The sequence below is a fragment of the Sorghum bicolor genome, chromosome 4 (assembly GCF_000003195.3).
Source record: "Sorghum bicolor cultivar BTx623 chromosome 4, Sorghum_bicolor_NCBIv3, whole genome shotgun sequence".
NCBI lineage: Eukaryota > Viridiplantae > Streptophyta > Magnoliopsida > Poales > Poaceae > Sorghum > Sorghum bicolor.
Window position 1 is genome coordinate 9,856,377 of NC_012873.2, and position 23,666 is coordinate 9,880,042.

The 23,666-nt window shown below is 43.2% G+C and overlaps 2 protein-coding genes across 2 annotated transcripts; one reads left to right on the plus strand and one right to left on the minus strand.

The window, feature by feature from the left end:
* LOC110435098 (aspartate aminotransferase, mitochondrial) lies at nt 9,295-13,752 on the plus strand. Its single transcript, XM_021460464.1, has 10 exons — nt 9,295-9,691; nt 9,825-9,910; nt 10,248-10,454; nt 10,741-10,846; nt 11,196-11,300; nt 11,392-11,564; nt 12,039-12,198; nt 12,299-12,394; nt 13,211-13,305; nt 13,410-13,752. Exons 1-10 carry the CDS (start codon nt 9,500-9,502, stop codon nt 13,480-13,482), a joined length of 1,293 nt encoding a protein of 430 aa, XP_021316139.1. The 5' UTR covers nt 9,295-9,499; the 3' UTR covers nt 13,483-13,752.
* LOC8085575 (probable LRR receptor-like serine/threonine-protein kinase At5g45780) lies at nt 14,975-21,537 on the minus strand. The gene is made up of 11 exons (XM_002453544.2): nt 21,236-21,537; nt 20,962-21,094; nt 20,762-20,833; nt 17,711-17,854; nt 17,561-17,632; nt 17,350-17,409; nt 16,820-16,893; nt 16,592-16,741; nt 16,181-16,516; nt 15,650-16,041; nt 14,975-15,564 (listed from the first exon to the last, which is right to left on the minus strand). Exons 1-11 carry the CDS (start codon nt 21,366-21,368, stop codon nt 15,247-15,249), a joined length of 1,884 nt encoding a protein of 627 aa, XP_002453589.1. The 5' UTR covers nt 21,369-21,537; the 3' UTR covers nt 14,975-15,246.

Consider the following 23,666-nt stretch of genomic DNA (forward strand, 5'->3'; position numbering starts at 1 on the left):
GACACCCAGACTTAGGGTTTTATCTGACAGAATTCCACGAGTTTTGGTGTTTGTCTATTTCTGCAGGGGGTTATTAGGAAATATGGAGGAAAGGCCCACACGTCGGGTTTACATAGAGATAATTACGTGTCGCGCAATTTTCCCTAACCTAGAAGAGTCCAGAAGCCACGAGAACGAGCGAGAGGCCGAGCGGGCCCGGGGACAGGGCGCCCGCCCTCCCCCCTTGGGCGCCCGCCCTGCTGCCTGGGCCAATCAGGCTCCGTCTCGCGGATAATGCTCCACCGACCTAGAGGATTAAGGAAAACCGTGCGATTAAGGTTGGTTTGATCCGACGGCCCATATTCATTTGGAGGGACTATATAAGCAGGCCCCTTGGCCCCTGGAGGAGGCACCTCTGAAACCCTAATTCATTCATTCATCTCGGGAGAAGAAGTCTCTGATCAAGCCCTAGAGCCACCACATCAACTAGATCTCTAGTTTAGCATAGCTACATAGGATTAGAACTAGAAGGAGTCAATCTTCGATTGGTTTCTGGATGTGTCAAGAGGATTCTTGGTAATTCCTCTACTGTTCTTTATTTGTTCATCATTGTTCTTCAATATTATGAATATGACTTTGTTCTACTTTAATATATTGATTATGACTTTGCTATACTTGTTTATATTTGCAATTATATCGTTCTTAGTTTATCATAGTTATATGCTTGGCTTAGTTAGATTGGAATTATATACTGTTTAGGATCATATAGCATTTATCCATGTGTACAGTGGGTAAATGATAAGTATTGTGTAGGTGTGGTGCCTATACCGTATTTATCTACGATTGTACCCTATATGCCGGATCGCGGGGTAGTTCGTGGTGGTGACAGCTCCATTGATTCTTATATAGTCCCCCTCCCGTGTATAGGGCAGGCAGAGCAACATTATTATAGGGGAGTGGTTGCTATGTTTCTCATCTTCCTTGATAATATTACTATGCATGGGCGTAGTCCTGTCTCGTAATGATTGCCAAGTATAATTGCACTAAATATGATATGCTAGACTTTATAGTTAAGAATAACTTAGGAAATATTCTTGTAGTTCATCCTAGTTCCATGCTAATGACTTGCTAGAATATCTGTTGAGGTGCTTATCATTATTATATGTGGCTAGTTATGTTGATCAGATTAATTATCTTTATCACTATTCATACTTTATCTATATTTTATGTGACATTTATCCCTGTATAAAAGAGATAGATAAATGCTCTCTATTACACATGCAATGATAGGTACTCAATTCCATATTTCATTCCACAATCAACATTGATGATTAGCATTCCCTTCCCAGTGGTAAAAATATAAATAACAATACGTGGAATACTTCCCGGTTAAAATGCTACATCGGTATTAATCTGTGCACTTGCAGATCTCAATTATTATTCATTCAGAAGAGCAATTGCATATTTCAATACCGCGTCTCTCATGACATGCTGGGGATGACAACTTGGCTTAAGTGGCATGAGGGATAGGTTCGGCATTTTTGGCGCCGTTATCAGAATTAGAAAACTAAGTCTACTTTTGGTAATAGCGTTAAGAATGCCCGACACCGGGGTAGGCACAAAAGTCCTCACAATCACCGAGAGATGGCCATGAATAATCACCAACTCGTGTCAATGCTCCTCCGCTGCTCCAAGCAGTCTAGGTGGCGGCAACCACCAAGAGTAACAAGAAAACCGCAGCCAAATCGATCCCCAAGTGCCACCAGACGCAATCACTCAAGCAAATGCACTTGGAATCACTTCCAATCTCACAAAGATGGTTAATCTATAAAGAAGATGAGTGGGAGGTGTTTTCTTAGGCTCACAATGATGTCAAGTATGATAGAATGCCAAGAGAGTGAGCCATAAACTGGCTAACATATATTTATAAGCCCCTCAAAAAATAGAGCCGTTGGCTCTTTCACTGGGCAGAACACGGGGTCACAGGACGCACAGCAGGTGACCACCGGACGCTCAACCCTTGCGTCCGGTGCTCCAGATCCAGCCGCATGTCAGCTAAGCGAACCTCACGCGTTGATCTCTAATGCTAAAATTCGAACCACTGGACGCGGTCAAGTAGATACCAAACGCGTCCGGTGTACACCGGTCATGTACACAGAGAGGGTTGCAAAGACGCAGGAGCACCGGACTCACACCACTGGACACTCCCTGAGCGTCTGGTTGAAAGCCCAAGTTTGGTTTTGGTAATTAATGACACCTAGTTGCTAATGCTTTGTACTTAAGTAAATTGAGATAGGCATAGCAACACATGTGATGAAGGAGCAAGGTGGCATGGAAAGTTGGCCACGTGATTACAAAGAGATGAAGCATGATGTGGAGATCATGATGATAGACAAGGGAGAAAGTAAACAAGGAAAAGGTATAAACATAGGGTTTTGCTTTTGTTGTTCTAAGTTGAGTAGAGAAGTGTTTGAACGGGTTTAGGATAGATAGCCGACTATCAAGAGGGGAAATCACGGTCATCTCTCGAATCAAGTGCTACTAGGTCCATATCTTGAGCATATGCATTAGGATCTAGTAAAGTGCTAACTTGAATCCTTGATAAAAATATTTGTGAAAATGCTAACACACTTGCACAAGTGTTGTGACACTTTTGTGTTGGCACATGGAAGCAAGGGAAGAAGTTGTAGGCCGGACACGTTCAATGTGAGGTCGGACGCGTTCGACGTGAGGCCGGACGCGTCCGGTATGAGGTCGGACGTGTCCGAGTTGAGCGTCCGGTGTGATCTCAACTTTTTCCGGACTCTCTGTGTTGAGTCCGGTGTAAATCGTCCGGAGTAGACACTGTCACGAGTAGCTCTCTGAGTTTGCGTCAGTTGCACACCGGACGCGTCCGGTGTGACACCGGACACGTCCGAGTTGAGCGTCCGGTGCAAACTCAGTTTTAAGCCTCTCTGTGTTTAAGTCCGGTGCACACCGGATGCGTCCGGGTTGTGCGTCCGGTGCTGTGGCGTTTCTGCGAACCTCTCTGAGTTTTCGTCCGGTCTCACTCGAGACCGTCCGTTGCGTTCCAAGTCGAGAGTTCGGTGCCGTGTCTCGTGCAACGGCAACGGCTACTTTTTGTACGGTCAAAGGCACCGGACGCTGTCCTGGTTCATACCGGACACGTCCGGTGTGGTCGACTGCATCACTTTGAAAACAGCCAACGGCTAGTTTTTTTGAGGGAGCTTATAAATAGTTGGTGGCCAGTTTTGGGGGTTCTCTCTTTCACATTTGAATATTTGAGGCATACATTGAGCTAGAGAACACTCCCTCCACTCATTTCCTTGCTTGATTGCTAATCCTAGTGAGATTGAGTGAGATTCAAGTGCATTGCTTTGAGAGTTGCATTTAGTGGCACTTGATTCTTGAGTTTGCTACGGATTTCTTGTTACTCTTGGGTGTTTTCCGACGCTCTAGATGGCTTGGAGCAGCGGTGGTGTTGAGCTCGTGATTGGAGATTGTTTCGAGCCTCACCAAGTGTTTTGTGAGAGGTTCTTGAGCCTTCCCCGCGGGAGATCGTAATTGACTACTCTAGTGGATTGCTCGTGGCTTGGAGGATCCTTATCTTGTGAGTGGATGTACGGCACCCGCTGAGAGTTTGGCTTTGGATTGCCAATTAGCTCGTGATCCATCAAGTGGGTGTATCGCCACAACGAGGAGTAGCTTGTCGGGAAGCAAGTGAACCTCGGTAAAAAAATCTTGTGTCATCTCTTGTCGAGATCTCTCTTGCAATTGTGCACGTGATTGATTGGACATATCTTCTCTCTACAACGTCAGTATACCAATTACTCTCTTCTCTTTACATACTTTTCTTACCTTGTTAGTTTAGCTTGTTTAGCTTAGTTGTTGTGTAGCCTTCTCTAGTTGTTGTGGTTTGTTTAGCTTTCTTGCTAGACTTGTTAGACTTGTGTAGGTGGCTTGCATAGCTTAGTTGTGCCAGTGCTAGAATAGCTTTGCCTTTTGTTTTACTAATCAACTTGTCTAGTTGAAGTTTGTAGAAAATTTAAATAGGTTATTCACCCCCCTCTAGCCATTTAGACCTTTCACCGGTGCTCTCAGTCACACCTCCTGAAGTCAAGCCACACCGGACGCATGAACAGGGTCTAGCCTGCGTCTGGTGCTGAGTGTCCGATGCTTGTAGTTAAGTTGTGCTTGAAACTGAGAGCGCACTAGACACACAGGTGTAGCGTCCGGTGCCTTCGAGGCCAGCGTCCGGTGAAAAACACTCTCATGACTTCTTAAAACTTTCCACCGACGCAATAGAAAATATACATTTTATTTTCTCAAAAGCGTCGAATCCCGCCTCGCAAGGTCAGTAGGAGGGAGAGAGGAATCCAAACCCCTCTCTACCCTTCAAACTCCACCTTCTTCTTAAAGTGTGCCAACATCACTATGTGTGTACCAACATGTGCAAGTGTGTTAGCATTTTTATAAACATTTTCTTCGAAGAAGTTAAGTTAGCTCACTAGGTTCTAAATGCATGCACATTGAATAATGATATCTAGTGACACTTGATAACCGCTTAGTCAAAGAATTTTTCTCTTTATAGTATGACTATCTATCCTAAATATGATCACACCCTCTATGGTGTCTTGATCACCAAAACTAAAACCCTAAGCAATACTTTTGCTTTGATCTCCATAGGGTTTTGTTTTTTCTTTCTTATTTTTCAAGTTGAGTACTTGATCATCTTGTGGTCATCACCATCATCACCATGATCATTTACTTGCTCCATCACTTGGCATGTACCAACCTCATTAAGTCTACACACTTAATATAGAGGTTAGTATTAGGATTTTATCAATTATCCAAAATCAAACTAGAGCTTTCAGTATGACACTGTACGAGCAACGGCAAAGATGTCCATGCATTTATATACGAAGCAACAATGGATATGTACCTTCTCCTGACGCTCCATGGCTTCCCATGGACATGTACGTTCTCCTAACAACGTCTTGGGCTCTTGGGCGGCTCGTCTCCCTCTCCTCTAGCGGTGGCTCATTGTTGCGATAGCCAAGGGCGGCAGGGCGCCATGGAGTGATGAACGGAGGTAAGTGAAGACTAATCACTCGAGCCCTGGCCTTTCCTGCTGAAAAAATTGTATACTATTTTTTTCTTGGGAGCCTCTTTTTTTACGATGTGCTTGGGTGCCATTAGATCTTAGATGTTGCTTGTTTACACGGAGGTCACATCAACGCAAATGGAATCACCCCTCTACAGGAATGGAAAGGGAATAGTTGGGGTTGCTTGTTTTGTTTTGTTCAACCATGCTAACAAAATGAGTGAGAGTGGATGGTTTGCCCATCAATTTGGACGTAAATGACGTACTACGGCGGGGTATGGATTACCATGGTATTTTGGTGATGAAACAAACATAAAGCATCACCATCAGTTCGCCATTGTGTTTGGTTCACATCCTTAGGCCTTGTTTAGATGCACCTAAAAACCCAAAATTTTACAAGATTCCTCATCACATCAAATCTTGCGGCACTTGCATGGAACATTAAATATAAATAAAAAAGATAACTAGTTGCACAGTTTATCTGTAAATCACGATACAAATCTTTTAAGCCTAGTTACTCCATAATTGGACAATGTTTGTTAAATAAAAATGAAAATACTACATTGTCAAAATCCAAAAAGTTTTTGGATCTAAACAAGGCCTTAACTGACTGAATCAAACAACAGTTTTATTCAGAGAATGGATGCCAGGTGGTAAGTCACACTGTGACCGAATACCTCCATTCTACAGATGGGCCTATGTGGGTCCATAGGAGGAGTCGTGAATACCTCCATTCTACATATGGGCCTATGTGGGTCCACAGGAGTAGTCGCCTCACGACGAAGAGCAAGAAGAGAGCAGCAAAGCCTGATATCAAGGTAAAAAAATATGCTCATGAAGAAATGAGGCTTGGACGTAGAAGACTAGCCTGCCGACACCAATGCTTTTGTGACATATTTGGATAAAACCCTGAATAAGTTGTATGGGCTTTTCATGTGCCCGTAAGTTGCTTGTAATTGATAGAAAAAAAATGCCTGGTTAGGTAGATGATCTGATGATGTATTCATGGCTGCGTTTGCAGGTGGTTTATTTGGTAATCTATTGGCTGCATACATGAGTTATCCTCCAAAAGCCTTACGCACAGGATTTGGTGCAGAAGGCATTGCAACAATCGATGCAAGCGGTTACGGTGTTTTTCTGCCGGTCACATGGGTGGCGATCTAGTCTTAGAATTGATTGTCACTAGAGTGTGAGGTTTCTTTCTCTTAGGCTTTGTGTTTAAGCCGGAAGTGAATTTACTTTTATTATATCAACTCGATGTAATGACTGTGAATTAATAAAATCTTTTCTTTATAAAAAAAATAAAAATGGTTGCGTTTGGACAGAAGAACATGAGGGCCGACACAACATCAGCAAGGGTGGATCCTCCGCATGACAGCGTCGGCCACACAGCCACAATGGCTTCCTCCCATGGCGTCCCCGGTGTGTGAGCCCTCGGTCGTCCTCGATCGGCTCGAGGGCAAGTGTAGCAGCCAGCAACCGAGCGCACTTGACATTTTCGACGTCGTAGGCTTGCTGGGCCCTTGATGTAGGATGGCTCCACAGCACGAGCGACTGCTCTCCCGATGCAGCTCTAGGATCGGAGGAAGGTGGGGGACGACTGCCCTCCATCGGCTCCATGGTCGCAAACTTGCAACCAAGGGCCATTACTTATCTTCTCGATGACTCTTGGGAGTGGGGATGAGCTCGTAGCTTGAGCGGCCTCTCGCAAATATGCACTGAGTGTTTGGTTTCTAGGTTAATGGGTGGCAGACCCACTAACATTTGTTTCGGTCGGTTAATGTGACGATCGAGCTGGCTTAATCTTATGGTTAGCAGTTATTGGACGACTGTCTCTATGCACGTGTACATTTTCTGTGGTATAAGCGCACTCACAATGCAAGACTCTATCACAGAGTCCAAGACATTTAATTACATAATATTTATGGTATTTTGCTGATGTGTCAGCATATTTATTGAAGAAAGAGGTAGAAAAAATAAGACTCCAAGTCTTATTTAGACTCTAAGTCCACATTGTTCGAGGTAATAAATAACTTTAGACTCTATGATAGAGGCTGCATTGTGAGTGCCCTAATTTCTCAAGCGTCCGATTTCCGATTTAATGGGTGAGAGACCCGCTAACATTTGTATCAGAGCAAGTATTATAGTGGGCTGTAAGGTAGCTAAATGCTGAGGTGGAGGAGAGAAGGAAGAAGAGAGAAGAGAAGCAATGTAAGCTTACAGCCAGGTTAGGCATAAGAACCACAAAAAAGTTTTTTTGTGAGAGAAATAAGTGAGCCATATATTAATAGTGAATAGATAACTATTGTATGGGTGGACTGAGAGAAAGCTAAAAAAATCATACAGTCAACAAGTAGGCTGCATTATTAAACTTGCTGACAGTTCACATGATAGCTCTATCCTACAGCTAGTGGGTTATTGGACGACGTGGTCTGATCCATGGACTCACTTTTTGATGCAGGATTCCTATATTATTTTGTTATTTCTATATTATTTTATATTTTTATTTATAGAGAAGATTCGTAAGGTGCAATGGAGTTAGGGATGAAAACGGTATAAATATTTTCCGATCGTATTCGAGACCGAACTCGTTTAGAGGGGTTCAAATTTATGCCTATTCGAGTTCGAATATTCAACATCCGATACCGTATCCGTATTCGAATACTAAAATTATATATTTATGATTTCAACATTCAATTGTATCTTATCCGTATTCGAATCCGACCAGAAATATGAAAAAAATGATAACAGTGATATCCGTTCATATTTAATCTGTTTTTCATCCAAAAATGGGGTACTAGAGCCTGTTGAAGCTGTTGATGGGGCGTCCTCAACAGGGTGGAACAAAATGCTAGCACCGTGAGCTCTAGAAATGATAAAAACAAGAACAGGAGTGAAGGAGCACGTGAGCTGTTAGAGAACTAGCCATTAGTAACTCGCTAGCAAGTTCAGCTTCTGTTCTCTCGGTCAATAAAATTCACTCCACCTTCTCAAAGAATGTAGGTTCACGAAGCATCTATGGAGTGAAATCGCTATCTGAACAGCAAACTATAATATGCAACCGAATGCGTGGCCGCCCAACGACACCAAGTGGTGGACATCCACTTCAGATGTGGCTAGTGTAAATAGAAGAGGGCTCTAGTGGATCATCATGCAAATTTGTTGGGAAATTTAGAAGGAAAGAAATACTAGACTTTTCCAACTAGCGGAGTCCACAAACTTTGGGGTTCTTTAAAAGATCAAAGAGGAGGTGAGAGTGTAGATCATAGCAGGAGCAAAGCATCTGAAAAATTTCGTAAATCACCACCGTCTACATTTTTTATCGGCACTACTGTAGCGTATGTCTTTTTTTCTCTTTTCGCTCTTTGCAGTTGCTGTGTTTTTGTCGTGTTTGTACTTTGTCTGTGTAGGCACTCTCCTCTTTTTAATATAGCCCGCAGCTTTTCCACCGGTTCGTTGCAAAAAAAAGGAATTCACTTCGTGCTAGCGATTTGGTTTCCATTGGAGACGCGAGGAGGTAGGAGTCAAGATGGACGACGGGTAGTGATCATTCGTACCCCACCCGCGAAGTCTAAATTTTATCCGTTGAGTTACCCGTACCTGCACACAGGTAGAAAAATGCTCCTATATCCGCACCTGTAGGTAAATTCTACCCGATGAGTAACCCGCACCCGATAGTATACCCGAGAATTATATATAAAAATTAGACATTCACACGTAAAAATAAAATCATTCTACGCCTCGAATAAGTTACAAACTAATATTCATATAATAACATTAAATTTATATATATACTAGGAGAGTTTTCCTGGATTCAGACCAAATTCATGAGTTATATAGGCTAAAAATGACAAAAGTAACTAGTTATTTTAGTGAGTATTTTTTACTCGTGGGTAGGCGGGTATGAGTAGAATACACTTACACCCGTACCCGCCATACTCGATGAGTATAATATTTTATCCAATAATAAATCCATGGATAGAAAATTCATCTAATATCTATCTCTTTATGGGATAAAACTTATCAAGTACTCGGATTTCGGATATCTTTTGCCATCTCGAGGGAGGAGGGCGGTTGGGGCGGGCAACCGGGCAAGGGCCAAAATGGCCGGCTCTCTCGCTTCGAGGTGATGCGACCTGGCGTCATGGTCTGGCCTGTTTGTTTGAGGCAAGTGGCGAGAGCGGCGGCGCCGAGTGGCCGCAGGCCGCAGCAGCAGCGAACCGTCGCAGCAGGCCAGGCCGGTCCACTTTGCTCGTCTAGGAGTAGCCTAGTAGTGCAGTCCAAAGCAAAACCAGCGGCGCAGGGCAGTGACAAAATCCCACAGCCACAGCCTTCGCCCCCCAACTTTCTTGCCCCGTCCGTTTCCCTCTCTGACGCCGCCGCCCGCCGCCGCGCCCCTGCCTGTCCCGTCCCGGCATGGCGATGCTCTCCCGCGCGGCCTCCTCCGCGGCCCGGCGCCCGGCACTGCTGCCGCCGAGGCTGCTGGCGGCGAGGGCGATGGCGTCGTCGCTCTTCGGCCACGTCGAGCCGGCGCCCAAGGACCCAATCCTCGGCGTCACCGAGGCTTTCCTCGCCGACCCCTCGCCCGACAAAGTCAACGTCGGCGTCGTACGTAATCCGCTCCGCGAACCTCTCATCTTCTCTTCTCTTCTCCCTCCGCGATCGCTGTCATCGAATCTTGCTTTCTAGCCTGTCCTCGGTTCCTGAATCCTGATGAACGGGACGGGTGCTTTTGCCGCAGGGCGCCTACCGGGACGACAACGGCCAGCCCGTCGTGCTCAGCTGCGTGCGCGAGGCCGAGCGCCGGATCGCGGGCAACCTCAACATGTGAGACATCTCCTCCTCTTCCTCCTTTGCGACCGGTCCCCTGCCTTGCTTTCTTCTCCCCATTTCCGTGCGATCCCTTGAAAAAACGACATATTGGGAGGGTGCTGTGTTTTCCTACCCGAACGGTGGGCTCGATCCAGCACATAGGTTAGCTTCAGCTTGCTTACTAGTACAACGATTGGGGCATTAAGATTTTGCACTGCCGCTTCCCCCCCCTTGCTGCGAGATTGATTTGCTCATCCTAGGCATGCTAATGCTATTCTGTCTTAGTGTCTTCAGGCTTAATACAAGAATGCCGTGGGTTCTGAACATTATATTTGCTAAATTTGCAATTCAGGGAGTACCTTCCGATGGGAGGCAGTATCAAGATGATTGAAGAGTCACTGAAGCTGGCGTACGGTGAGGATTCTGGCTTCATCAAAGATAAGAGGATAGCAGCGGTGCAGGCTCTTTCAGGCACTGGTGCCTGCCGGCTCTTTGCTGATTTCCAGAAGCGTTTTTTGCCGGATTCGCAGATCTACATACCAACACCAACGTGGTCCAAGTGAGTTGACACCTTGCTGTGTCACCAAATGTTATTTTGTTTACTTCACAGGGGAAAAAAGGGTATGAAATAGTAGAGCTATGGAGATGAGTGTGCTCTGCACTCCCTTGCAATTCGTTTGGCAAAGAGTTAATCTCAATTTATTTGTTCCTGCTATGTACCTATGGACTATGGTAGCCAACTAGCCATCCAGGATTCTTTGCAGAGTTAACATTGACCTTTCATTGTCAGTATTATTACTTTACTTACACCCTTATATTGGCTTATAATGTGGGGACTTCTCCAGCCATCACAATATCTGGAGGGATGCTCACGTGCCACAGAAGACATTCACATACTACCATCCAGAGTCAAGAGGGCTTGATTTTTCAGGATTGATGAATGACATCAAGGTGGTTCATTTCTTTAACATTATAACACGTTCAATATTGTTTCTTTTTTGCTTCTTCCATTCTTGCTGCTTCCCGTATGTATTAAGCTTTGTATGGATTTATTCTTAAATCTCGTGTCCTACCAGCTACAAATTTAGCTTCGCTTGTTACTTTGGTAGCAATTTGTCCTCTCTAATTGAGAGTTATTGTGTGCATTTATAGTTCTTTTGGTACAATACAGATACCTAGTCAGTTGAAATTTGGAAATGGAACCCTGAGAGACTATTTTCTGCTCGGTGGATCTGTTCTGCTGAGTACTGAGAATTTGTCTGAAATTCCTTTTGTTTATGTTTTTTTCTGTCACCTGCAGAATGCTCCAGACGGTTCATTCTTTTTGCTTCATGCATGTGCCCATAATCCTACTGGTGTAGATCCTACAGAGGAACAATGGAGAGAAATATCCCATCAGTTCAAGGTAAGGGGAACTGGGGAACACAAAAGTTACAGTTTTTCCTGTGAACTACTACAAGCCAGAACTTTCAAGTTTCACTCTTGTTCCTCTATAGGTGAAAAAACATTTCCCATTCTTTGACATGGCATACCAAGGGTTTGCCAGTGGTGATCCAGAGAGAGATGCCAAGGCAATCCGAATTTTCCTTGAAGATGGACACCAAATTGGATGTGCTCAGTCATACGCAAAGAACATGGGACTTTATGGACAGAGAGCGGGATGCCTGAGGTATTTAGTTGACCAGTGCCTAGCTATTGTTTACATATAGCATTGCCACCTGCTGTACTTAGTATACCGACATGCGTGATTTTTTGAAATGATATGTGGCTAGTTTCCTAATATAACAGCTGTTAGATTTCTTAGTATTCTTCATTGGAGTTTTCTATGCTTCTGAGAGAAAGAGTTGTTGGATTTCTTATGATATAGAGCATTCTAAAGAAAGGGGGAAGGGGGGCAGACTTGACTTAATGAAAGACTTTTTTTTTCAATTTGAGTGCACCTTATTGCATTCCCTCTGTAGCTAAGTGGATGATATTAAATATAATAGATGCCCTCTGAAGCTAAGTGGATGATATTAAATATAATAGATGCTCCATTGTTTAAACTTTTGGTCAAATAGTGACTATAGTGTGATTACTTTTACTTTTTAGATAATGGTAGTACACTAATCACTATAATGTGTGCTTGTTACCAATATTGCAGTATTCTGTGTGAGGATGAGATGCAAGCAGTTGCTGTCAAGAGCCAACTGCAACAGATCGCGAGACCAATGTACAGCAACCCACCTGTTCATGGTGCACTGGTTGTTTCTATAATCCTCAATGATCCAGAATTGAAGAGTTTATGGTTAAAAGAAGTCAAGGTAAATTGTGATGCCTACAAAAGTACTATGTTCTTAAATGATGGTTAATCTATTGTGTAAATAAAGAAGAATTTTATCAACACCCTATTGATTGTTTCAGGGTATGGCTGATCGTATCATTGGCATGCGGAAGGCACTTAAGGAAAATCTTATAAAGCTAGGTTCACCTTTGTCATGGGATCATATCACTAATCAGGTAATACAACTATGAGAAATATCATTTCCATGTTTCTGAAATCTGAATATAGTTACTGATATTTAGAGTAACATGTATATTCGCCGGTTTACGACAGTGACCAGTAACTGGTTATCCCAAGGCTAAGGTTGTCTAGTTTGTATCGTAATGTTGTTGGAGTTCAATTTGGTGCGTGGTTTGGATTAGTAAATAAAAATAAATACAAGGTCCTTTGAGCCGCCAACCTTGGGACTAACAGTTGGCAATAGATAATGACAAACAAGGGCATCTAGTGTCTTGTTTACTTAATGCTTCGAACATAGATAGTCTGAGATACACATACTCCCCTTTGATCATTTATTTTTTATAGTGACATCTAGCAGGATGTGTGGCAATTGTGATGATATATAACTATTTTTTTTAGAATTAAGAGGAATCAATTACTGCTATTTTCATGAAGCAAAAATTGTTCATTCATATTAGCAATCAAAATGTTGAGTTTCGATATTCTAGGAAACAAGTATAATGGAAGGACTATATCCAAATTTTTGAAGTTCCGAACGAAAAGCCAGTACATCAGCCAATCATCATTCATATTTTAAGTGTATCGAGTTACTAACGAGGACCAATCTCATCTTGTGCTGCTGAATTTGCTGATACCTTTACTGGATAGCAATAGCAATAGTTCTTCTTGCAACATGTCTTTTCCGGTGCCACTGCATTTTTGTTTCAGTACTCTTTTTTATGAGACCAGACTCAATTTACGCCTTGTGCAAGGCATTATTATTAGTATGTGGTGAATTTGTATCTGAATAAAGGGTACGTGTCTTTGTACAGATTGGAATGTTCTGCTACAGTGGTATGACACCTGAACAAGTTGACCGTTTAACAAATGAATACCATATTTACATGACCCGCAATGGGAGGATAAGGTATAGCACTTCCTGATTCTTTTTTTACATCACGTTGATTCATTGATCTATTCCTCGTACCTTCCGAAGAATGAATTCTAACTTCATTCCCGTGCCAATTTCAGCATGGCTGGTGTAACAACAGGAAATGTTGCTTACTTGGCAAATGCGATTCATGAGGTTACCAAACCAAACTGAGTTACGGTCCTACCTTTGGCGGATGAAATGAGGCTGAGGCACCTTTTTTTTTTCTTTCCTGACATAATAACATGGTCGTTCTGGTGAAATAAGTGAAGCCTGCGGTCCCACATGCATGGAGACTCAGAGATGTAAAACTTCAGTTTTGAGAGCTATATACATGTTGATCCTATTCCTCGTATTTTCTGTTTCCCGGTCTTGTCATGACAAATTGTTACCCCAGCTGCAAAAGGCTATAGCATAATTTAAAAACTTCAGTTTTGAGAGCTACATGCTGATCCTGCTGCTTCTATTTACTGTTTTTTGGTATTGTCATGACAATTGTTACACCATCTGCAAAAGGCTGTAGCATAATTTACAGTGCGAAGTTAAGAATTTGTTTGTCCAGCGTTTAAATTACTCTGCAGATTAGAGTTCTACGTGAAAATTCTTGACTTTAGAGAATGCCCTGTGGTGCTTACATGTTTTTAAAACTTCTAATTGAATTATAATCCTGAATTAGGGAACCCGACTACAGCTATGTTACAGTACAATCATTCCAAACATTTAATGTAGAATACATTTATTATTTAAACTGATTTTAATTACAATCATTCACATTTAAACATTTAGTGTTATATATATTATATTAATAATATACACTTTTTCTGCTTATTATCCAAACTCTAGTAGTATATATGTTTATTTTGTAAAAAGAATAATAATAACAATAATAATAATAATTAAACATTTCAGCAAATTTAAATTAGCTTTGGTTGGGGTGCGCCAGGCTAGGGCTGTAGTGCAAAGCCCAAGCGACGCTCGAGAGGCCCAGTAGCAAGCTACTGTTGCGACCTCTCCCCACAATAAATAAATTTAATATCGAAGTGGGCACATGGCCCACATATCAGATATTAAACTGATAAGAACAGATACTACACTTGATCTTAGCCAAAAGGCCGAGAAAGGTATGAGTTGGGACGGAGCCCTGCGCCTTCTTTTGTAGAGCGCCTCGCGCCCCTCCGCGGCTCAGCAGGCGATGTGGGACTAAAACATCTGCACCGCCTCTACTACTCTCCCCGCGGTCTGCCACTCCCCCGTGCGCGCGGCGCGCTTGTTTGGGCCCAATGCTGATTTCCCGTGTGCGGCTGACATGTTTCGGCCCTCCTATGCCAGCCCAGGTTTGTAGTCTCATGGGCCGTTACTGTAAAAGGGCCGTCGAGGTTGCATCTGTCTCTCGCTGTCACGGCCTGACAAACTGAGGTCAAGTTACTCAGGCAACTGGCGGGAGCGTACCGTTCTTCCAGCACTTTTTGCTGGAAATATTACCAAATTGAGGAAACGCAATTTTTTTAAAAAAAAATTTGTGGAAAACACGCCCAGAACTCAGCATGAACGTAGCTAAAAATGTTTGTTTTGCTAAAAAAAAGCTAAAGATGTTTGTACTTGTCAGAGTAAAAGCATTTGGTGTAGAAATTAAGCCATCTCCATGAATATTCTGAACAACATGTCACGTCAAAAATGGATGGTCGGCTTATGGGTAGCAGATGAAATGTAAAAACATTGCCAGTGGTGTAAAAATACAAGTTTGAACTAGATGGGTCATGCGACAAAAAACAGCTATCATGATCACCACAGCTCCATAGTTCAAAATGGTATGTAAGGTGCTGCAACACCCAGCGAACTCTTTCCAAGTAGAACTACATCCAGGATATACAATTTTTTTTTGTACAATTTCAAACTTCTTTTGGTTCATTTTTGTCCCCACCCGACCGATAACAGATGTCATCTGGGACCAGATAGCTCAATTGGCTCTATTATGAAGGACGACGAATCATGTGGGTCCTCATGTCTTATAGAGAAACTGTAAGGCAGGCCACTAGGAAGAGGTTCTCTATTCAACTCGACGCTGCTTTCTGCCAGCGTGACGTTAGCTTCAAGAGCGTGCAGAACTTCAGACATCTTAGGCCGCAGTATAGGGTTCGTCAGTGTACATTGGATGATCACGTCAACTGAACATTCCAGCTCGAGAATATCAAATGAATCTCTGAGATCCCTGTCGACCAGCTTATCCAGTTTCTTTTCCTCCTTTAGCTCCCTAACCTGAAGAGGAACACAGGTGTCAAATCTATGTGGCGTGGGGTTGAAATACAGTAAATACTATGTAAATAAGTGCGCAGAAGTTTACCCAATCTAGAATCATGCCTTTCTGAGACTGGCCATGTCCATTGCTCAAGGTTTTAGGACCAGTGATCAGTTCCAACAGGAGAATACCAAACCCATAAACATCAGTCTTTTCTGAGGACTGTCCAGTTGAGAGATACTCAGGAGCAATATGCCCAATAGTGCCCCGAACTGCAGTAGTAACATGTGATTCCTGACGGTCAAGAAGTTTCGCCAATCCAAAATCCCCAACGATTGCTTCAAAACTTTCATCAAGCAATATGTTTGCAGCTTTGACATCCCTATGAATGATCTTAGGATTGCATTGTTCATGAAGGTAGAGTAACCCCCTGGCAGCGCCAAGAGCAATCCGCATGCGTTTACTCCAATCAAGAGATGGTTTTCCGTTACGGTAATCTGAAAATTGCAACCCCATATATTACAAAGAGATAAGGATAGCAGATGATATGACCGTGGCAAAGAAGCAACCAAAACACATGCACAGAATGCCAATTATAGACTTAAATAACATTGATGTTGTAGACAATTGAGTTACCTCTCAAGCGGTCAGCAACACTGCCATTTGGCATATACGGATATACAAGCAACCGTTCTTTCGAGGTCATGCAAAATCCATACAATCGCAAGAGATTCCTGTGCACAGCAAGGCCAATCAACTCAACTTCTGTTTGAAATTGGACTTCACCGGTAACATCAGGATCTTTTAATCTCTTCACTGCAACTAAAGTTCCATTTCTCAAACAGCCTTTATACACAATGCCAAAACCTCCTTGACCTAATATATTCTTTGAATTGAAATTGTCCGTTGCGCTTTGCAGGTCATGAAATGAGAAATGCTTCACATGACCCAATTCCAATTCTAGATCTTGATCTACAAATAAAAAAAATGTCAAATCATGTATATTAACCTGTAAAGAGCGAATACTGCATCGGCTTGGATAATTACCAGCAGAAGCAAAAGGCAAGCGCCATCTGCAATAGCTTAGCCAATACACGAACAACAAAACTAATATTGTGGAACAGGTGACACTTAAAGAAATTGCCAGAGCTAATTGATGATGGTTCTTGGCCTTCTGGACCTGTCTTGACATTGTCCCTACCATTAACGTACAGTTAAGTTCCAGTTTCTAAAGAATAGATATGTAAAAAATATGCCATCTGGGAAAGCAACTACCATTAGTCGTTGCTGTCAGATCCGAACAACCATGTACAGTTGAGGAATTGCAAAGGAACCGATTTCCCGCAAGACTGAGAAACAAAGTAAAAAGTTTACTTCAGTGTAACGTCAAAACTATCAGAAAAGAATGTGCATGCTCAGTCTCAGCTTACGCAATGTAATAAAAGGTGGGAAGCAAATAATCATTCATTGCAACTGACAAAAGATTTTGAATGAGAAAATGGAGGAAAACAGTACTCCATCCATTTCAAAAGTACATGGCCTATAGAATTTGTAATCTTACTTTGACATATACAGCACACATGCAAATTACCCTTTCTCTCCTTTCCCTTATTTATTTTCACTCCTCTTCAACGTTTTCTAATAAACAACCCACAAATCATTCCATACATTATTCTCCAGAAATTAACATCATGCATACCATGGTCATCTCCTAGTGTGGTCTCCCTAATCTAGATGATTGACCAAAATATGCTTAAACTGGAGTAAGAGAAATAAGAGCTTATACATACACCCCCAACAGTTACCTGTAATCATGTGCATAGATTTTTGGAACTTGGCCACTTAAATTGTTGAATGATAAATCACTGAAACATATCACCTCGTTAGTGTAAAGCCAAATAGCCAATAGTTACAACTCACTTATGTGAAAAAGAGAAAGGAAATCAGAAAGAAACATGCAGCCAATAGTTACAACTCACTTATGTGAAAAAGAGAGGAAATCAGAAAGAAACATACAGGAATGTGAGACCTGGAAGCCTAGCAACATCTGCTGGGATCGGCCCAGACAAGTTATTCCTATCAAGGCGTCTGAGAGATTGACAAAGCAACCGTTTTAATATAAAATACAGGTTGTAAACTTAAGAAACATTTTTGAAATCAACTCACAGATAATTTAGTCGAGTCAATTGCCCCAATGAACTTGGCATATCACCAATGAACTCGTTACTAGAAAGGTCAAGAGCATTCAGATTGATCAGCTTCCCTATCTCTGGAGGAATTTCACCTGATATTCTGTTATTCTGTAGTGACCTGAATCAAACCAACAATAAGGTCAGCTATTGAACACAGGTACTATCTCATTTCACAAGGATGGATGGTAGTCATAGTTAGTGAAATCCAATAGGAAATATGATACAAGTCCAGAATTGAGAAGGAAATCATCATATAGCCAATACTCTTAACTTTTAAGATGGGTGAATGATGCAGCATTATTTTCAAGTTGGATGGTTTTTTTCTCGAAAACGCAGGAGAGCTGCGCTTCATTATCTTAAGAACAAATAAAGGGGCTAGAGTCCTACAACACACACGAAACATAATCCCCACACTCAGAGATTACAATCGCACCCGCAAAGCAGACAGGGAAGCGACCAAAAGGACTAGCACTAAGCTAACCACCAAGGAGAGGGGCTGTCAAGGAGGACAGACCCTTAGCTCCTGCTAGACTCCACAACCGGCGCTCTTCTCCAGCAAGGATGAGTGCACCACCAAGGCTTGGGATAATGCCATAAAAAACGCAACGGTTCTGATGTTTCCAAAGAGTCCATGCCCCCAAGCACAATGAGAGAGTTGAGACCTTTTTGTATCAATCCGCTTGTTGCTCCACTAGCTTGTTCTCACCAGCTATCAAAAGAAACGTCTGAAGGTTGTGGTGACAAGGAATGGAGGCTGACCTGACTTAAAAGATAATACCAGAATTGCCTAGCAAAGACACAAGAGACTAGAAGGTGGTTGATAGTCTCATCTTCCTGGTCACAAAAAGGGCACTTCTCAGGATGAGGCAGCCCACGTCGCGGAGGCGATCAGCTGTCCAGCACCGATGATGGGCCACCAACCATAGGAAAAAACGACACTTGGGCGGTGCCCAGGATCTCCAAATCCTCTCATAAGGTCCAAACTGAGTAGATCCCAGGAAGAAACCCTCATAAGCAGACTTGGCAGAGTATTGCCTACTATTTGATAGCCGCCAAATGTGGACACTTCGACGTCAGGCTCTAATTCGAAATTGTACAACACTTCCCAAAGATGGAGGAAGTCCACTATAACACCAACTGTGCGGGCTCCCTTGGTATCCAAAAGCCAGCTGTGATCAGTAAGAGCTTCAAGTTGGATGGTCAATCACACAAAACCAAGAGGAGACTTATGCTTATGCTTCCTCATTCGGGAGCTAACCACTGACCTAAGCAAATAGGCAAACGTTTCGTGGTAAACAGATTTGTGAGGTGAAGCTGTGAAGGTTCTAGATGCACTATGCCAGTGTAGCACAATACATGTATAAACCAACAGTCCCTGGTTAGATAATGTTATAAGAAAGGAATGATATAATTGAAATTAAGAGGAAAAATAGTTAGCTTTATGTAGCTTAATTCAACAAACCACCGAATGTTAGGTAAGGAAAATTAGAAGACAAATCATATTCTGTACAAAAACTTGAAACCTATCTATTATGATAAATCAAACTGGGCAATTGCACAAACAGATCGGTCTGGATTCAGAAAACAACACATATTTACTTGTATACTTAGGAGCTATGACACATAAAACAGGTGTGACTGGTGTGTATACAAATGGGCAATCTGTGTTCAAGAAGCCATAGAAGGTCTAGAACACCCCAATAGAAACTCTAGCCATCCTAATTAACATTGTCAATGGTAATCTCATTCTTGAACCAGTTCAACTGGAATGCATGCCTATTTTACAGTGCTGTGAGCGTGAGGCACGCGACGTTACTATAGTAGAATGAAACAAACAAGAAGTGAATGAAATGGAATGGTAGGTCCATCATCCTGAAACGCTCACATGGTCAATCATGAACCAAGAAGAGACTTCTGCTTATGCTTTCTAATTCGGGAGATAACCACTGACCTAAGCAAATAGTGCTGCCAAATGTTTCATGGTAAACAGATTTGTGAGGTGCAGCCGTGAAGATTCTAGATCCACTATGCCATATATACTATAAAGAATAAAGCAACGGTTCATGGTTAAATAATGTTATGAGAAAGGAACGCTGTAATTGAAATTATCATGAAGAGAGGAAAAATAGCTAGCGTTGTGTAACTTAATTCAACCAACCACTGAATGTTAGGTAAGGAAAAAAAAGGAAGCCACAAATCATCTTCTCTGCACAAATTTGAAACTACATATTATGATAAATCAAACCAGGAATTGCACAAACAACTCGGTCTGGATTCAGAAAACAACACATATATAGTTAGGAGCTATGACACTGCATCAATGTGTGTATACAAATGGGCAATCTGTGTTCAAGAAGCCATAGAAGCCTAGAAGTTCGAGAACACCCAGATGGAAACTGTAGCCATACTAACATTGTCAATGATAGAAAAGTGGGATCTATTTGTGCTTCCATATGATTCCAAAAAGAACTGGGGACATCCAAACTTGCCTTTTTTGGCAATAAAAAAGTTACAAAACAAGAGTCATCACTCATTAGGAAAGGCTGTGGTTTTGGTGTGCCTGGAGCCGTGGACCATGGTCTCTTGTATTTGTAGACTATCTTATTTTGCTTTGTTGTTGTCCTGACATTGGAAGGCTTATGATCCATGTTTGTAAGTGTACACGGGTCCTATGTAGGATTTCCATTCAAAATAATGATAAAACCAAAGAGTGTTATTGCAATGTTCCTTCACTGCTCTGCAAGACTGCAAGTGACATGACAGCGACACATTTGTCACGGTTGGACTAAACTAAAATGGGAGCTGGACGAAGTGAACAGACCAAACATCACATTCATCTTTACTAGTGTCAACGACAAATTAACAATCCCATTCTTGAACCAGTATCAACTGGAGTGCATGTCTATTTTACAGTGATGTGAACGTGAGGCACGCGATATTACTGTGGTAGAGTTACTAATAAGAATGAAACAGACAAGAAGCAACCGAAATGGAAAGGCGGGGTTCGTCATCCTGAAACGCTCACATTGTCTGGAGGTGGCTGAGGTTCCCGATGCTCGGCGACAGTGCCCCGGACAAGCCGTTGTTGGCCATCTGGCTGCAGCTCCAGCGCGAAACGAAACGAAACAAAACACTGTCACTGACTGACCGGCAACAAACAGCCAACAATGGGGGAAAAAAAAGCGGGGGCCAGGATCAGAGATGGGGGAAGAGAGGGTCACTCACAGCGAGACGACGAACTTGTCCGGGGAGCAGGCGACCATGGACCAGGTGCAGGGGTCGACGGAGTAGATGTCCCAGTGGGCCATGACCCCCCTCTCGTCCCGCAGCCGGCTCTTCACCGCCATGAGCGCCGCCACTGCACAAGGAAAGCAGAACCAAACCGCGCCTAGAGCGTCAGAAACCCCCATCCTGCCATCGAAGCCCCCAAGTCACATGACCAAACCCTAAACCCCAGCCACGGGCGACGGCAAGCGCGTGCGCGCGCGCGGCAGCGCACCTTCGTAGTTGACCCCCTTGGGCGAGAGCGGCGGGTCCCCGGCCTCCACGCCAGCAGTAGCAGCGGCGGCCAGCATCCACGCCGCGACGGCCGCCGCGGCGAGGGGAGTGAGCCGCCGCGGTGCGGCCGCCATCGCGAGCGGGCGAGGGGAGACTGACTGGGGAAGCGAAGCGTAGCGCGAGCGCGAGAGCGAGCGGAGGCGGCGGCGAGGGCGTGGGTGGTGGTGGTGGTGGCCATGGTATATTAGCGAGGAGATGCTGGGGGCGCGTATCGAGTCGAGTGCAGTGACGGACACCCGCTGCGTAGATTAGCGACTTGGCGAGGAGATTGATTAGTACTGTAGGTTACTAGTATTATTTAGGGGTGGGGGTTTTAATTAAGGCGAGTAGGATTACGTTAATTAAAGAGGCAGGGCAGACGGGTGGGTGCGCGAGGACGGGTGGGGAATTGTGCCCAGTGTTTGCCGTCCGGCCTCGATTCCCCTTCTTTTTTGTCGCCGCGGTTTTGTTTTTTTTTTTTGTTTTTTCTTTACTGGGCTGGTGTGCCGATGCTCCTAGTCCTAGAACAGAACAGAAGACTGGGGAGGTGCCTCGAGATGGACGGAAACTTGGAAGGGCTTCGCCAGGGAAGTGGCGCTTCCGGTCTGCCAATTACGACCGGTTTTGTTGTGTTTTGTTCGTCTGCTTGCCCCCTTCCTTCCTCTTCTTCTTTCCTCACTCATCTCTCTCTCTCTCTCTCTCTCTCTCTCTCTCTCTCTCTCTCTCTCTCGTTTTCCCTTAAATGCTCCCTCTGGTCTAGAAGATGATTATAGGTTTACATTAAAAAAAAGGAAGTACAGAATTTTCCTCATGGGAAAAAAAATGCTACGAAAATATGTTCTCTAAATACGAACTGAAGCATCTTTATAGAAATTACTAGTCAAATTACCAGCTTTCGCAGAAAATCGTTAATCAAATTTATGAGCTTTGTTTCCGTCAAAAAATTTATGAGCTTTGATGCTGCATGTCCTTGACTATTTTTTAAGACAACGGTTCCTGGACTATTTAAATTTTGCGATCAAATCAACATTTCTTTCATACATCTTACTAGTAATCAAAATGTCATTGGATGTTTGTAACTTGTACTCATGTCCTATACAACTCACGTTTTGCAATGCACGAACTACTCGCTGCAAGGAAACTGTCGCTAGAAGCTCAAATTCTTGCCAATTTGGATAATTTAAGTAGTAGATGTTATAGTTCTTATACATGCACACAATGTATTTGTGTTGTTTGACAAAATGCCTGTTAGTAGTAGGACCTACTTCTGAGTTCTGATAAACCCGCTTCACCTGCACTTTCACGCTCACAAGTACTGTAGGCCCAAAAATATAACATTTTTTGGGTACCCTGCAAGGGCTTCTCAACACAAATAGGGCCTTGTTTAGTTCATCCTGAAAACCAAAAAGTTTTCAAGATTCCCCATCACATCGAATCTTGTGGCACATGCATGAAACATTAAATATAGACAAAAACAAAAACTAATTGCACAGTTTAGCTGTAAATCACGAGACGAATCTTTTGATCCTAGTTAGTCTATGATTGAATAATATTTGTCACAAACAAACAAAATGCTACAGTACCGAAAACTTTTCACTTTTCGGAACTAAACAAGGCCTAGGTTCTAGCTCCTGAGAAATACTATTCTATGCTAGGAGCTGTTTTCACTTCCAAAAATGAATTAGGAACCGCTGACTTCACTAATCCCGATTCCTTTAGAGTCATATCCATAATAAAACCCTGTCAAATAAGACTTTGAGTAGTTTCATGGATGTATTTCCCCACAAGATCAAAGTCATTTATGGTGCAGCTCCTATTCAGGCACACCACTAGAGCCAGACTCTCAAATCGGGGTTGATTAAAACCTACTCGACATTGCGCTTACAGGAGAAATCGGAGCATCAGTGGCTCCTCGGCATGGGGACACGCGTTTTCGAAGCTTTTACAGAAAGGCCCTTTGTCTTTTAGATAATCAACCCGCCATCCAACATGTCATTCATAAACAATGATCGCGTTTGGATTTTTATGTATGGAACCCTTATGTAAACTTTAGTTTGACCCGAACGAGAAACCCTCACCATTTTGCAAAACACTCCCTAAAATGCGGAGAGCCCCCGTAGCCAGACCCTAACCCTCCGACCCTATCTACTCGGCCTCTCTCCCTCCTTACTCCTTACTACCACCGTCGTCGCCGCTGCTGCCGGCATATCCTCTCCTCCGCACGCCACCTACGTGCCTCTCCCCACCTTGCCCTCTCCTCCCCGCCGCCTCCATTCCAGAATGAGCAGACCTCCTCCGTGTGATGACTCCACGAGGGACCGGGGGAAATCGAGGAGGAGGAGACATCCATGGATACCATGTGCGGAGGACTTAAGGAGGGTTCGTACTCCCGA